Source organism: Macrobrachium rosenbergii, chromosome 45 (assembly GCF_040412425.1).
Source record: "Macrobrachium rosenbergii isolate ZJJX-2024 chromosome 45, ASM4041242v1, whole genome shotgun sequence".
Taxonomy (NCBI): domain Eukaryota; kingdom Metazoa; phylum Arthropoda; class Malacostraca; order Decapoda; family Palaemonidae; genus Macrobrachium; species Macrobrachium rosenbergii.
The window spans coordinates 33,453,260-33,470,378 of record NC_089785.1 but is presented as its reverse complement, the minus strand read 5'-3'; the positions used below and the strand labels follow the sequence as shown (position 1 = coordinate 33,470,378).

General features: G+C 36.2%; 1 protein-coding gene across 1 annotated transcript in view; it reads left to right on the top strand.

Annotated features, from left to right (window-relative positions):
• The first annotated feature begins 14,650 nt into the window (after positions 1–14,650).
• Positions 14,651–17,119, top strand: part of Invadolysin (leishmanolysin-like peptidase, invadolysin) — a 140,190-nt gene continuing 137,721 nt past the window's right edge. Inside the window, exon 1 of the mRNA XM_067089021.1 lies at positions 14,651–14,802. Within this exon, the coding sequence (XP_066945122.1) occupies positions 14,683–14,802 (120 nt within the window). The 5' untranslated portion in view covers positions 14,651–14,682. The remainder of the gene's footprint in view (positions 14,803–17,119) is intronic.

Genomic DNA, 17,119 nt, shown 5'->3' with positions numbered 1-17,119 from the left:
AAAGAGTTGGTCCTACTATAAATTGAGAAAAAAATTAAATAAAGAAATAGGTTACCTACTGAAACGTAGGTCAGTTCCATACAAAACAAATGGTAAGAAATACATTATGTTTTGAGTTTACTACAATAAATGATTTACTATAAAGTGAAGGAAGTGTGGAAGTAATATGACAGCCAAGAAATTTAGGACTTATGATTTAGTTGTCTTGTGGGAAACGTTGATTTGAATTGGACGTGTTTATGTGAGCAAAGTAAACTTCATTATTTCTATTATGTTGCCCAAAGGAATTATCGGTGACCTGTTTTGTTTTGAACATGTTTATTAGAGTATGAAAAGTTGTATACTTTCTTAAGTCTTGTTATTTGTAGCGATCTGGGGAAATACCCTGTATAATTTTGGCTATGTTCAGAACATGAAAGCAGTAATGAATGAATGTTCTTGTATTTGTCCGAATTTCATCGTAATTATGGGCGCCACTTCCAGGATGCCATCATTTGCCATGTTTGTTTACATTTAGGGCAAGGTCCACAGCCCTCTAAAGGGCCTCGGGGCGTAACTATCATGCTTGGTGGGTGATGGAAAGGCCTATAAATACTTTTTTGGTGATGGTAGGCTCTGACACAGCTTAATTTTCCCAAGTTAATGCAACTTGCTCGACAATGCCAGCTAATTGTTCAGCCTATGGCTGTAACAACAGACGAGGTGTTTGAAGAGCGGATCCCTAGCCTACTTGTCAGCAGCAACATCCTGTCTCAACGCTGGGCAAAGTTGAGAAGCAGTTACCTTCCAGACAGGTTGCGTTCTGTCCAGCTCATCAGGACGGAAGTCTCATGAATTCCATCATCTGGCTTTGTCTTCGCTGCAGCCTCTACTACTATTTCAAATTCGAGATCAGAAAAATGCTTACTCAAAGCAACAAAAACAACAGAAAAGCGAAGATACCTCAGTGTTCATAGTACCTGTGATTGTTTATACTGTACATTTTGTATTTTTTTAAATTACCACTATTACGCAGGTTTATTTATGTATGATCATAATTTCAGTCGACATTGGATGTATACATAAATAATAAATTTACTGGCCTAGTCAATACTCTAAAGATTGAGATCTTTCAATTCTATTTCACAATCTCCAGGTAGCCGTTAGGTGTATATTTCAACAGGCTTATCTAATGTGATTCATAGTATGCCCTACATATTGCATTATGTAGGCTACATGTTGTCATCAGTGTCTGTGTTAGATAATGCCACAGTGCATCCACCTTGCAATAGAGCTTTAGTGTTTACATCTACTGAGCTAGTTATTGTATTATTTTCTAAATAATTGTAAATGATTGTGACTGTAAAAAATGGTAAAAGAATAACTATCATACAAAATTATATTAAGCAATGTTGGATGTGGTGTAAATAATATTGTACAATGTTCTACATTATTGCTGTATATATATAATAAATGATTTTAATGAAATATTGCAGTTTTTTAAAAATAGTTAAAAAAGCCAAGAATGCTGAATTTATCTCAGAAAGTAATAATATAAAATAAATTGTATTTAAATAAGATTTGAAGGTTTGACCCATTTCTGTAGCCATAATTTTGACAGGTGTAAGCTGTCAGCTGAGGAGGTTGACTGCCATAACATGTCATATGAACTGCTCACGTAGCTGTTTAAATAAATATAACTGATATTGCACACATGCATATTTTTCTTAATATTGCAGTGTGTGTGTTGAAAGAGCAACAGTATTTTGGCCGTGAATGCTCTTTAGGGCCAGGAAAATGCAGTATGAGTGATGGTGAGGCTGTCAGACTGGCCCTGTCATGCACTCAACTACTGTCTGTTCCACACTAAATTAATGTAGGCTATGTCTTTTCTTTCAACCCCTCATAACATCGAAAATATATGTATATCAACTTGAATCTGCTGTCTACAGTGCCCTAAGCAGAGCCTGTATATATTGGCTTTGCTCTAAGGTAACAGTTAGGCACCATGGCCGTTTGGAGCGCTGTGAACTTTGCCTTAAATGTAAACAAACATGGCGTCCTGTTATAATCCAATGGGAAACCTGGAAGTGACGCTGCTCGTATATATAGGCTCTGGTGCAAATGCACGAAAAAAGTGTTTAGAATAAACATGTGATCCTGTAGATTTATTTCAAATCTACAGAGTTTTTTGCTGAAAATTTTCATATTTAAAAGAAAATTATCTGGCACTACTGCACACAGCAAAAAAAAAAAGTTAAGCATTCTTCAAAGGGGAACTTTCTTCTTAACAGAGCATGTGCAAGTCTATTATTATTATTATTATTATTATTATTATTATTATTATTATTATTATTATTATTATTATTATTATTACATATTGTGCACACGTGGATAGAGACATAGAGGCATAACCAAGATAAGTATATTACAACATAAATAAATATATAAAGGTAGCATTTAAAAAAATGAAAGTACACCGATTTTTTTTATTTGTCAAACTTTTGTTTCATGAATTTTCCTAAATTCATTTTCCAACAAGATCATGAAATCAGATTGTGAGTGAGAAATATGGAGAGCTTACACACATACACACACATATATATATATATATATATATATATATATATATATATATATATATATATATATATATATATATATATATATATATATATACACACACACATATACATATATATACATATATACAGTATATATATATATATATATATATATATATATATATATATATATGTCACATACAAGTATTTATGAGTATATATAACAGAAAAAGGTAGGATAAGTTAGACAGGAAAGTCAGTAGGAATTGTACAACAGATGGAAGATATCTGAATTATCCATGGACGCCAAAGAGAAAATGTGTGCAGGTGCAGTTGAGCCAATTCTTCCTTAGGGAAGTGAAGTGTAGATGTTAAATGCAAATGAAGGAAGAAAGTAGCGGCATTTAAGATGTACTGCTTGTGTGGTGTAAGAAGAATTGGAATGGTTAAAATGTGAAGCTACACAGAAGTAGTATAAAGTCTAGTGAAGGATGGTACAGAGCACTTGAAGATGGTTTCACCTTGTTGCAAGATGGAATATCATAGGCTGGTGAAAAGTATAAAACTCTGAAGTGTTATGAGGGGGGGAGGAGAGGAAAACCAAGTAAAATATAACAGGAAGAAGATATGGAAAAGGAAAGATCTTATTCTCCAGGATGTGTGAATACATGCAAGGTAATTGTGACTGGCTGACTTTGTGTGTAAGGAGTTTCTGTGCATTTGCCTCAGATTCAGCCAAGTACAAATGGCGCAGTAACCATCAAATGGGAAACAGCATATATATATATATATACATACATATATATATATAACCATCATATTTTTTTATATATATATATATATATGTGTGTGTGTGTGTGTGTGTGGCCCCAGGACCTCATTGAAACCTGTTAGGAGATAAATATCTCCTGCTAGATATATCCAGTTTCAATGAGTCCATCATATATATAGATAATTGTGTAGTGATATACATACATATATATATATATATATATATATATATATATATATATATATATATATATATATATAAACAATGGGTATCTGGGTTTTTAATTTGCTTATTCAGCTGTCTCTGAACAGGAGCCATACATGTTCGTAAATCTCATTTTTCTATTTTCGTATTTCCTTATCTTCTTCTTATATTTCATCATCATCTTCTTCTTCTTCTTCTTCTTCTTTTCCTTCCAGTTCAAAGTTTGCGTTTTTTTTTTTTTATCATTTATCTAGTTCCACTGCTTCTAACTACAAATTTTAACCATATATATAATTTTTAAGTTATCCTCTATCATATTTACCTCGAATATCACAATCTACAGGAGATTTTCTGTAGTTAAAGCCCTAATAACGATTCACAACTTTTCTTTACTGGGCTTAAACACCTTACCCCCCCAAATAAAAATCTGTAGATTAGGATAATCGAGATGAATTTATGGCGACGTCGAAAAGGAGAAACTGAAACTTTTATTTTGATGAAGTTTGTAGTAGCCAGGAGAAAAAGAAAAGAAATTAGATAAAGAAGAAGAAGAAGAAGAAGAAGAGGAACTAGGTAAATGAAGAAGAAAAAGAAGAAGAACAAGAACAAGAAGGAGGAGGAGGAGGAGGAAGAAGATAAGGAAACAGAAAAAGTTCTCCCGTGTAAATCAGATTCGGTCTTACACCGACGTCCGTTTGTTGACATTCGTCGTGATCCAAAATATTGGTCGCGTTTTTTCAGGCAAATTATTAGTTCCTGTCGCCTAGACGTTACGAAAATCTGTCGCGCAGCTGCGCACTCTAACAGAACTCGATTTTGTTTGTGAAAGACGATTGAAGGAGTCTGTCTTTCAAGGAAGGTTTTATTCCGACCGAATAACGGCTCCAGTTTTGGCGGATTGTTCGACTTAAACTGTTCTTAAGAGACGTCAGCTCTTGTGGGCTTCCTTAGAACTGTGAAAAGCTTCCCAATGCCTTTATTCGTTGTTATTTTTATTTTTATGAATGTGATTATCGGTGTTCTCTGTTCATATTTTGGTTTGTTAATTGAGGAAAACAAGAGTCCATCTATAATTATGATTGTCTTCTACAAAGTAGTATTAACTAAAAGAAAATGGTTGTATGAGGATTCATAGACTTATAGAGTAAGTAGAAAGGAGAGTGAATGGTTTGGTATCAAAGAAACGACAGTAGATGAAGGTGTAACCTTGTGATTGGTGTTTGCAGATGATAGTACTAAGCGGCGATAATGAAGAGAAGTTACAGAGAATGATGAAATAAAGTCTGAAGGGGTTTTTGAGAGGAAGCTAACAAAAATGGGAATTTGGAATTTGGAATTTGGAAGAATATAATTGATATTTGTCTGAAAAAGGCTTTAAAGACAACAGACCTATAATCAACATAGTTTCTGAGATCTTCACAAGACGAAATTCTAACATTCTGGCTTTTAGATTTACCAGTGACTTTCAAAAATAGGTCAAGGTCAAAAATATTTAAAATGAATAATTTCGGTCAGAGGGAAATAAATCATTGGACTTGGAATTGGCTAATGACCTTGAAATTAGGTCAAGGCAAAAAAAATTTACTGTATCCATCAACTCTCTCTCTCTCTCTCTCTCTCTCTCTTCTAAGTTACTTTTTGTCTCTCTGTTCCTCGTTTTTTTTTAGAGTTGCGATCCTCTCTAGGCTCTCTTCGAGTCTCCTCTCTCTAATGAAGAATTAGAGGAATTTATTTCTCTGATAGAAATTCATTTCTCTATAATGTTTCAAAGTTAGGTTTTGTTCTGTTCCAATCTGTTTTATTTTCAAAGTTACTTTTTGTCTCTGTTCCTTCTATTTTTTGTTTCTCTCTCTCTCTCTCTCTCTCCTCAGCAACAGCCCTCATCAGTCAGTTAACAACCACACACATAACTAATTGCTTAAGCAAACAGTAGTATTGTAAGAGACCGCGATGCGGTCTCTTTCGAGCGCGCGTGTGTGCGCGTCATCCATCGGAGGGGACAAGACAAAAACAAGAGCATCCCGTTTTCTCTCTCCCAAGGAACGCAACTTCTACCATACAATATTTCCGTCTGTTTCTCCCTAACCATTGTTGTCTCGATTTATGTACAATCACCACTGCTTGTATTGCCATGCAAGCATTCTAGTCATGTACTCATAATGTTCCACCGAATCTTCTGTATCTGTTTGTGAAGAGCCAAGCGTCTCGCCATTACACATATATTATGCTACTGCATTGTATTCATTAATCTGTCTCGAATCTCATGCAACTGTCCATATGTGGAATTTCCTGGTCTTTCCATTGATATATGTTTTATCACTGTACGTTTATTATGTCTCTCACAATCGCCATCTGTTTGTCTGCCGACAAACACAGATGTCCGAAACATTACCTCTGTTTTGCCCCGTCTGTGTGTAGAAACTACTTTGCGGCTCGCACCAGCCAATATCAACTTCGAAGATCCTGTACATTCATCCCCCACCAAAATCACTTTCATGCATCATAATAAAGTTTCCATCTAACCTACCCATCTCACAGACTCATCATCAACACAGAGTTACGGGCTGCTCTAGGAGCAAGAGCCCGTGCTGGCACAAGGCCAGCTAAATCTAAAACAACAACAACATGATGTACATTCATTCAGTGAGGAACCACCAATAAATCAGACAACACCCAGCCAGTATACCACTCCATACCATCCTTACAGTATAATGGGTCTGTAGAAAACTTGCCCAAACCATTCCTTTCCTAAACTGGGAATCGAACCCAGGGTTCCTCGGTAGTGGCTGAAAGTGCTACCAATCATATTCTAATTGGAACTCCAAAAGTTCGAGCGTAGATGCAAAGCATTACTACCCTAAAACAACTATCCTTGTATTCGTACAATTTACCTACATTTTTATCCATTTATTTATTATTTGTAAATTCATTTTTCCTTTTTTGATAATTGATCTCTTCTTCAAGTCACTGGCCCCTGTGGTGGGCTTGTTCCATATGAACAGGGTTCATTTTCTGAATAATAATAATAATAATAATAATAATAATAATAATAATAATAATAATAATAATAATAATAATAATAAATTCACAATCTCGTGAAAAACAATCTGTGTAATAAGAATCCACAATTGTGTAGTAAACTGTATTCCTGTGTGAAAGACATGAGCGAAGCCTTCCGAACACCCAATTGGTGTTCCTCATCATCAGTGTTTAATAATTATAATAACAATAATAATATTAATATCATTATTATTACAAAATGCCATGAATTTAAAATTATGTGAAAACATGAAAAAAAGAAAAGAACTGTGAGAGTGTAAATGAATATATATCAGATAATATTTAAATTTTGAGAACAATAACAATAAATAATATAAGATATCGGTTACTGATACAAAATTATAAAAAATTACAAGAGAAAAACTTGAAAGTTATAAAAGCAGGAAAACTGGAAGACCAAGGTACAAGAAAAATAATTATATGGTCCCCTTGTGGCGTAAGGCAAGCAAAACAGTTAATCCTGTCATTTAAGAAATAGCAAATTGACCAATAATCATCACTTGAAATGCTGCAGGGAATAAGTATTGGTCAAATAATTTCTTGAGCAAATATTCATATTAATTTGAATATTTAGTAAAAGTGTAATCGAGGACTTCTCTGACTTTCGATCGAACATGTTTTGTTGGAGTGTAGCGAAACGTCAGTGTCCATATCTTTATATCTCCTGTCCTTTTATTAATAATTCTATATTCATTCTATTTAAGTGAAAGTATCCCTGCATGTTTCTTGGATGTTAAGGACCTTCCTTTCCAACACCTTCATATCATCTATCCAGCCTACTGTTCCCCACTCTTTCCCCATGACCAGACCATCTTAAAGCACTCAGATCCACACTTATCACCTTTCAGTTCTTCTTGTTGCTCACCCTTTTTTCTCATCTATGTGGCATCCATTTTATTTGCTACCAAATGATTATACAAACTAACTGTTCCTAATTCCTATTCTTCCACCCACCATACTAACAATCATTGCTCCATATTCTCGGTTTCCGCTTCCTTAAACGTTCTCCTTTTGTAAACATTCCCAAACACTTTCAGTCAAACTCTTTCTAGCTACTGCGGTTTCTCCTCAATATTCCCAGTCAGCTTCGTTTCGTAACACTTCATCCATAGAGCGACTGAACACCCATAGCCTGTCACTTCTTTGATAAGACTGTTTTCACTGACAGCAATTTATATTATATATCATTTATTCTCATGAGGCTTTATTTTAGAACTGCACATGTATCTGGTTTATTATGAAGAGCTCACCTATATATATATATATATATATATATATATATATATATATATATATATATATATATATATATATATATATATATATATATATTATATTGTTTAAACCCTTGTTTAAACCCTCGCTGCTCTTCACCTACCAATCCTTCTGTCATCTCTCTCCCTTTCTCAGTCAAAATCCTACCATAATCCTGTGGTTTACTGAGAGGTAACACACCCCCATAGTTGCTATAATCCTTCCACCAGCAGTACGCAATGCGGAAATATGCATCTGCACATACGCACTGGTCTTGTATGTGCATTCGCGCGCGCGGCAACATCGCTGCGGGAGGTCTTTCAATTATTCAACCCCTCACCTCACCCCCCCCGTCCTCAATCGCACCTCAAATGCCGGTGTGGCCTGCCTCAAGACCGCAACTTTAAAAGTACCAGGAAGGTGCTCTCTCGTTCTCGAGGCAGGGCGAAGGAGAGCCGTTCTAAAGACTGACTTCCTTCATCTTCGCCAGAATCCACAAACTCCGTTCTGTTAATTTTGTTTTTAGCGCATTTCTAAGGGTAGGCGGACGGGAGGGGCAACGTGTGTGGGAGTTTATCTAGCTATCACTGATGGAGAATGGTTTAGAAATGAGAAATGGGGTAGACTTATGTTGGGTGTTTCATGAGAAGAGGAAAATTAAGTGGATTTTGAGTCGGTATCTGATCCCGAGAGGAAAGGTAAACATGTCCCTTAAAAGAGGGGTGCTTAGGCCTATAGGTCTGAGAGAAAACAGAAGACGGGAGATAATTCCTTAGCCTGGCTCTAAAATGCAGTACAGAAATTTAGAAAAATGTCAAAATTACAAATGAAACACGGAATTCGTAACAAGTACATAACTGAAGCCATGAGAGAGGGTAAGAAAGGGCGGTTAGATGAAAGTGTAACTTTGTGACTGGTGTTTGCAGATTTCAGTGCTAGGTGGTGCTAGTGGCGAAAATTTACACGGAGTGGTGAAAAAAAAGTCTGAAAGACTTTATCGGCCTAGGAACCGCATTGTGAAACTGTGACAAGCTAAATGTCCAAAGCAGAAGAGTTATTAGACACCATAAGTAACAAGAGCATTTGGAGAAGCAACTTATGATTTCGAATCTGCCTCAGCAAATATAGTTTGTCAGTGATGGAAGGTCTATAATGGTCTGTAACCTGAAATATGGATTCTGATTCCATTAAGAGCCTTATTCAAATGATCGATTCCAGGGAATAGGAGAATCATATCTCATTCTGTCTCTTTACTTGGGGATTCTAAGCACCTTTCAAACAGACATTAGACCAATATCATCTTCATGTGAATTTATTTATGGGAGATAAGAAATAGATAATGAATAACAATAGAGATACTTTCTTACTACGAAATTATTATTATTTTTATTCTATCACAGTCATCCTATTCAACTGGATGGTTTTTATAGTGTGGGGTTCCAGGTTGCATGAGTCTGGATATACTTCGGCATCTAATTTTTCCAGATTCCTTTTCAGGGATCTTGGGATCGTGCCTACTGTTCCTATGATTATGGATACAATTTCCACTGGCACATCCCATATCCTTCTTATTTCGATTTTCAAGTCTTGATACTTATCTATTTTTCCTCTTTCTTTCTCATCTACCCTGGTGTCCCATGGTATTGCGACATCAATGAGTGATACTTTCTTCTTGATTTTGTCTACTGGCACGTATCACCCTATCTGTTCTGATCCCATAGTTCCAGAGGATCTTTGCCTGATCGTATTTTATCACTCCCTCAGGCTGGTGTTCGTACCACTTATTTCTCGCACAGGCTCCAGTGGAGGGCTTTTGTTACTGAATCATGCCTCTTTTTGTACTGGTTCTGTGCAAGCGCCAGACATTCGCTTGCTATGTGGTTTGTGGTCTCGTCTTTCATATTGCACTTCCTGTTATTTCTATCTATTGTTCTTTGGACATATCTGGTTCTTAGGGTCTGATCTTGTGCCGCTGTTAGCATTCCTTCTGTTTCCTTCTTGGGTTCCCCCCTCTGTAGCCACTGCCATGTTTCATCGCTGGCCATTTCTTTTTGTCTGTCTCATGTACTGTCCATGCATTGGTCTGTTGTGCCACTCCTCTGTTCTGTTTTTCGTTCTCCTGTCTCTGTATCTTTCTGGGTCTTCGTCTACTTTTATCAGTCCTTCTTCCCGTGCACTCCTTAGCCACTCGTCTTCACTGGTTTTCAGATATTGCCCCAGTGCTCTGCTCTCGATGTCGACGCAGTCCTCTATGCTTAGTAGCCCTGTCCCACCTTCCTTTCCTGTTATGTATAGTCTGTCTGTATTTGCTCTTGGGTGTAGTGCTTTGTGTGTTGTCATGTGTTTCCTAGTTTTCTGGTCTATTATTATTATTATTATTATTATTATTATTATTATTATTATTATTATTATTATTATTATTATTATTATTATTATTATGCAGAAGATGAACCCTATTCATATGGAACAAGTCCATAGGGGCCACTGACTTGAAATTTAAGCTTCCAAAGATTATGGTGTTCATTAGGAAGTATAAGGGAAGGTAAAGGGAAAAACAGAAAGAAGAGATTTCACTTATCAAAAAAGAAAACGTGATTAAAAAGTTAATAAATAGATAAAAACGTATTAAAATGCAAGGAGAACAGTATTAGGGAGGTAATGCATCGCATCTTCGCTTGAACTTTTGAAGTTCCAGTTGCGCGACGTCTCTGGGAGGCTGTTCCACAGTCTGACGGTGTGTGGAATAAAGGACGAAAAAAAATATGGTTTTTCAAGTCTCGTCCTGGGCTAAGGAAAAGAGTGATGTTTCTTCGTGTAGCTTCTGAATCCAGAGAAACGCCACAAATCTTCATTTTTCATTAATGATTACTTCTTGCCATTCTTGCGTTTTTATCTCTTTATTTATTAATTCGTTAACTTATATTTACTTTTCTGATAACTGATCTCTACTTTCTGTACTTTCTATATTACCTTTTGTTTGCACTTTCAAATGAACACCGTAATATCCTTTGGAAGCTTCAATTTCAAGTCAGTAGCCCCTGTGGGCTTGTTCAAGATGAATAGGGTTCATCTCCTGAATAATGATAATAATAATAATCTAAAAGGTGGAATTTTCTTCGATATTACTGTTCTCCAAAATGTGGAACGTTGGTCCGATGTATTCATGTCTAAACTGCGCAATTTTCTTCCCTTAAAGTTACCTGTAAATCAAGGGACTTTATTATATCGTTTCAAACTGTAAAATGTGGGATTATTATTATTATTATTATTATTATTATTATTATTATTATTATTATTATTATTATTATTATTCAGAAGATGAACCATATTCATAGAGAACGAGCCACCACGGGGCCATTGGCTTAAAATCCAGGCTTCCGATGAATACGGTGTTCATTCGAAAGAAGTAACAGAAGGTAATAAGAAATACAGAAAGAAGAGATCAGTTATCAAAAAGAGAAAATAAATCAACACATTAATAAACAAACAAATAAAAATGTAAGTAAATCATAAAATACAAGCACTGCTTTAGGGAAGTAACACATTGCAACAGCATCCTCAGGGACAATGTCCCACATCCTAGAAGTGGATGGAGTGAAATGACTAATTATTTAGGATGGTGAAGTTTAATGATAAAATCATTCGTGTTTAGTTTTCTGTAACAGAAAACTATTGTGCCGGCTTTGTCTGTCCGTCCGCACTTTTTCTGTCCGCCCTCAGATCTTAAAAATGACTGAGGCTAGAGGGCTGCAAATTGGTATGTTGGTCATCCACCCTCCAATCATCAAGCATACCAAATTGCCTCAGTAGGTTTTATTTTATTTAAGGTTAAAGTTAGCCATAATCGTGTGTCTGGCAATGATATAAGATAGGCCACCACCGGGCCGTGGTTAAAGTTTCATGGGCTGCGGCTCATACAGCATTATACCGAGACCACCGAAAGATATATCTATTTTCGGTGGCTGTATAGAAAACTCGATTGCGTCGAAGAAACTTCGGCGCATTTTTTACTTGTTTTTTTTATTAAATAAATAACTTGAGATTTAAAACCACAGCGCCAAAGACATCCTTATAGCCAAAATCCCAAAATCAGTAAATGAACCATTGCATCTCACATGCAATGAAATTAAAGAGAGGTGGATATTGTCCATGACGTCACAACGTTCTTTAATACCTTGATAACGGCCGTGTTTGTGAGGTACAGAATTTATTATCAGTGACTTAACCTCAAAGTTTCAGTCTTCTTCCAGCTGATTTCACTGGGAGGAAGAGTAACAAATCATACAATAGTACTTACACACACACACACACACACACATATATATATATATATATTACTAAAAGGACCTCATTCAAACTGGATGGTACAGTTTTTATTCAAAAAGTTACAATAGTCCACATTATCAATATACAATGATAACGCATCCGGCTGTATTTATATCTGATTAAAAGTACCCATACAGATATAAAGCAGCCGGATATACGTTTGCTATATATGGATATTTTGATATACTGTTTGTCCAAGAAAGCTTGTAATTTGAATAAAAACTCCATATATCCAGTTTGAATGAGTCCTTTCTTTTAGTAATTCTACTAATGCACAGAACAATTGTGTATGTGATAGTTAATATATATATATATATATATATATATATATATATATATATATATATATATATATATATATATATATATATACATACACAACACATATACATATATATGTAATATATGTATATTATATATATACAGTATACACACATATACATACATATATATACACACACACACACACACACACATATATATATATATATATATATATATATATATATATATATATATATATATATATACAGTATATCAAGGTGGAATACTTGATTATCATAAGCAAGGCTTATGGTTCGATTCCCAACCTGCCACCTACCAGTCGACCCATTAATGAACAGGTTTCAGCGTTGTCTGCTGCGATCAATAAAATGGTGTTTGGGGACTGGGGCTTGCAACAGCACACTCTGAAACCATCTGTAGTTCGCTAATTGTGAATTACTGAATATAAATACGGTGTTTATGAAAAACGCCGTGAAATGATTTGTAGGAAAGTCATATCAGCGAGACAGGTAGAGCCATTTAAATTTGGACCCGTGAGGTCATTCAGCGCTGAAAGTGTTATTGAAAGAAAAAATGGTTATAGAGGTGTAACAGGAGGAAAACCTTTTGCAGTTATACTATGAAATAATTGTTAGGAGAGAATATGAAAGGAGGTACAGTTAAGGGAATGAAAGGGGTTGCAGTCGGGGGCCGAAGGGACACTGCAAAGAACCTTACGTAATGCCTACAGTGTACCGTTTGAGGTGCACTGAAGGCACTAGTCCACTACGGAGGTCCAGTTCAGTTTAATTCTATGATTACAAAATCCTCTGTCAGGTAAAACGCAGAATTTTAGGTGAGATTAGATAATTATTAACACATAATTCAGGCGTGGATTTAAAAAAAAATTGTAGTTGTTTTGTGGCCTAAAATTTACTCAGTCTAGACTATTGTAACCTTAGCGTCAAGAGAGAGAGAGAGAGAGAGAGAGAGAGAGAGAGAGAGAGAGAGAGAGAGAGAGAGAGAGAGAGAGAGCGTGAACATGAAAAACTTGCAGTTATCAGTGGCCTAAAGTTTACCCTGGACTATCATAACATCAGTAGCGCACACACACACAGACTTTAGCTATCCGTTCTGCAAATGAATTTCTGCAAATAATCATCTTTGGAGCTTTTCTTTGCTTTAGGTTCAGTTTTTCTCATTCCTCGTATAATAATAATAATAATAATAATAATAATAATAATAATAATAATAATAATAATAATAATAATAATAGTATCTACTACATACCCTGTTTTCTAATCTAGCTCTGTTTCGTGCTAGTCACGTAATTGTCTTGAGAAATAATTAATTTGAAAACAGATAAGAAGTCATGAATATATTATGATACGTGCGATAATTATGTAAGTTGGTCTCATAGTTCCAAACTTGATGTTCATTTCCCGTAGAGTTTTTGAGCGTACACTCACATCAAGGCATTTAATCTTTTTAGCGAAATATTTTTCTTGTTTGTGAGAATTTTGGGTAAAATCGTGTTTTTGCGTGTTTAACATTTTTTTTTTGTCAAATATACAGAAATTTAGTCAAATTATTCATTTAGTTTCCGACGAATTTCTTTCGATTTTCTCTTGCTCTCTATCTCATTGTTTTGACAGGTACGTGTCAAGAATTAAAGGCTTAAAGGTTTAAATTAAGAATTGATTACATATGTCTTCTATTGAGTAGCCTACTGTCTACGGGAAAAAATTCTTTGAATCTATCATTTTGCATTCATTTTGATGTATTCTGCAATTTATGTCTATTCATCTACTCTGCTAGGGTTGAAAGAAATTAGAATGTGGCCGAAAAGTGCTAATGTTTTTCATGTATTGAAAAGTGAAATATGAACTCGTCTTTTTGAATGAAGTGCAGACGACGTTTAGCGTAGATTTGAAAAGATGTGAGAACGAAAACACTAGATAGCACGGATAATTGTAGGTTGGTGCTAGAGTCAAATTTGCCTTTTAAATCTGCTATTTTCTTTTAACGAATGTTCCTAGCAATGTAATGGAGTGTACTGAGTATTTATGCGTCCTTACTTATTTGGGAATCAACTAAAAAACGCGAGTTTAGGTCCAAAACGCTTCCAAGAAAAGTGGTTTCGCCCATGTTTACATCGCCCGTCGGGGGGAGGAGCCACAGGCGCCAACGGAACGCAACGCTTTACGCTACATAGAAGACGAACGAGAGAGCGAGCGCTCTCAGTGTTAGAATGGAACCATGAGTGAGAGGACGTATCGCCGGTCAGTGCTCGGGTTAAGCCCGTACGTTTTGCTTTCCTGTTTATTTTTAACGTCGGCGGAACACACATGCAACCACGTCCATCCGAAACCCGACGAGGTAAGTAAGTGCCAGTGCTGGTCGGCCCCCGTGGGGCAGGAGGGCAGGGAAAGTGCCCCGAAATTATTGATTTTAGTGTGAGGATGATAAGTGTTTGCACCAGGAGAGAGAGAGAGTGTATGTCTCTCTCTCTCTCTCTCTCTTTCTCTCCCCCTCTCTCTCATGGCACCCTGGCGATCAGCTGATTTCAAAATGTGGACTTAGTTGTTGGCCTTTGAAGACTTATTAACAAGTGTCCCGCTTCTATTACCCGTTTGAGCCTTTGGGGCATTTTTGCTGGAGTGGTTTGTGGCTCTATTAAACATGCAGTGTGATGCCCAGGGCAAACTCTAGAAATCTAGAAAAGGTAGAGCACCTAAGTGCAGAGTCGGGTGTAGGCCTGCCAGTGACTTTACACACGGCTCTGTAAAGTAATAGGCATAGGTATTCCTACTGTTTATAGAACTTGATGAAAATTTGCATAATTCAATTTTTATTAGACCACAATTATCAGTTATTACCGATTATGCTTTACATTTGGAACAGCTTACACCCCAAGGGGAATTTTAAGTGATAAGTAAGTAATTCTGCCTCGGTCGGGAATCGGACTTTTGCATTCAGCTCTTATTAAATTATAAATTCGGCTCTTATTAAATTATAATTCCCTCTTGGTCGTATTATTACTTATAGGCCTAATTCCTACCCTTGGTAGTATTATTACTTATAATTTCCCCTTGGTTGTTTTGTTACTAATAGGTATAATTTCCCTTTGGTTGTTATTACTTATAATTCCCCCTTGGCTGTATTATTTCTTATAGGCCTAATTCCCTCTTGGTTGTATTATTACATAAATATATGCCTAATTCCCCCTTGGTTGTACTATTACTTATAGTCCTAAATTCCCCTTGGTTGTATTATTACATATAATTTGCAATGGGACGTAAGTTATTCCCAGCGTAAAAGTGAATTCGACAGTAAGTGATGTTTGTGGATTAATATTTGAGTGTAAGAATGATGATTAAACTTACCCAGCCAAATATGCCCCCATTTAATTTCCAGTCAACTCTGCACTAACACGTATTTACAACTGAAGTACAGAACTACTTAACTACAGACACTTACCTGTTCTGTTTAACTGGTTCTTCAGAAAAGAAATAGATCAATATGTCTTACTACAGTAAGCAGTCAGGGACTATTTATAACAATTATTATTATATAATGTTGGTGTTATAAAAAGTTTTTTTTGTGCTGTAGGCTTATAGGTGTAAATTTATAGCACGTGCTATAGGTAGTTTACTGATAGCCGTTGGTCTCTCTCTCTCTCTCTCTCTCTCTGTCTCTCTCTCTCTCTCTCTCTCTATCTCTATCTCTCTCTCTCTCTATATCTAAATGTCTCTATATATATATATATATATATAAATTTATATAAAAATATAAATATATATATTATATATATATGTATGTGTTAGAGAGAGTGTGTGTGTGTGTTGTTGGTATGTGTTCGTCATAGCGATCAGATTTTTCCCCAGAGGCCTATGTTCACGTATTTCAGTCATTTCGTTCTCATCGCTCTATAAACGATCTAAATACAAGTATGTTGTTTTACAGCTTCTTTCGACGATCAGTCGTATTTATTATATTACTGCCGCTTCTTTGTAATTCTGTCATGCTCTGTGTCCTGTTATGCGTGTGTGGACCTTGGCAAAGTACAGAGTTCTCTCTGAATTACAATCCTGTGAACTGTAGTAGGCCTAGGCTTCCCCCTACCCCGACTTTGGCAATTCAGGCTCTCAGTCTGTTAACCTGTAGTCCCCGTAGGAAGGTAATGCCGTCGGTGCACCTCATGCGGTGCGCTGCAGGCATTGCTTAAGGTTATTTGCAGCGTCCCTATGTCCCCCAGCTGCAACCCCGCTCATTCCTTTTACTGTACCTCCGTTCATATTCTCTTTTTTCCATCATGTTATCCACCCTCTCCTAACAATTGTTTCATAGTGCAACTGCGAGGTTTCCTCATGTTACACCTCTCAAGCCGTTTTACTGTCTGTTTCCATTTCAGCGATGATAATTCTTAGGTCCCAGCGTTTCTATTCTTCTCTTTTCTTTAACATGTAGTAAGTAGGCCTAGGCTTCCCCCCTACCCCCGACTATGGCGATTCTAGTTCTCAATCCTTTAACCTGTCGTAAGCCTAGGCTTCTCCCTACCCCTCCCCCTCGCTTCAGCAATTCAAGTTCTCCAGCACATTATTAGGTCCTATTTATTACGTCCAAATTTCCGCGATTTCAGGCTTTTGAAGCTCTTCTGTGATACGTCGTGTCTTCCATATGCGCCGCTCCACTT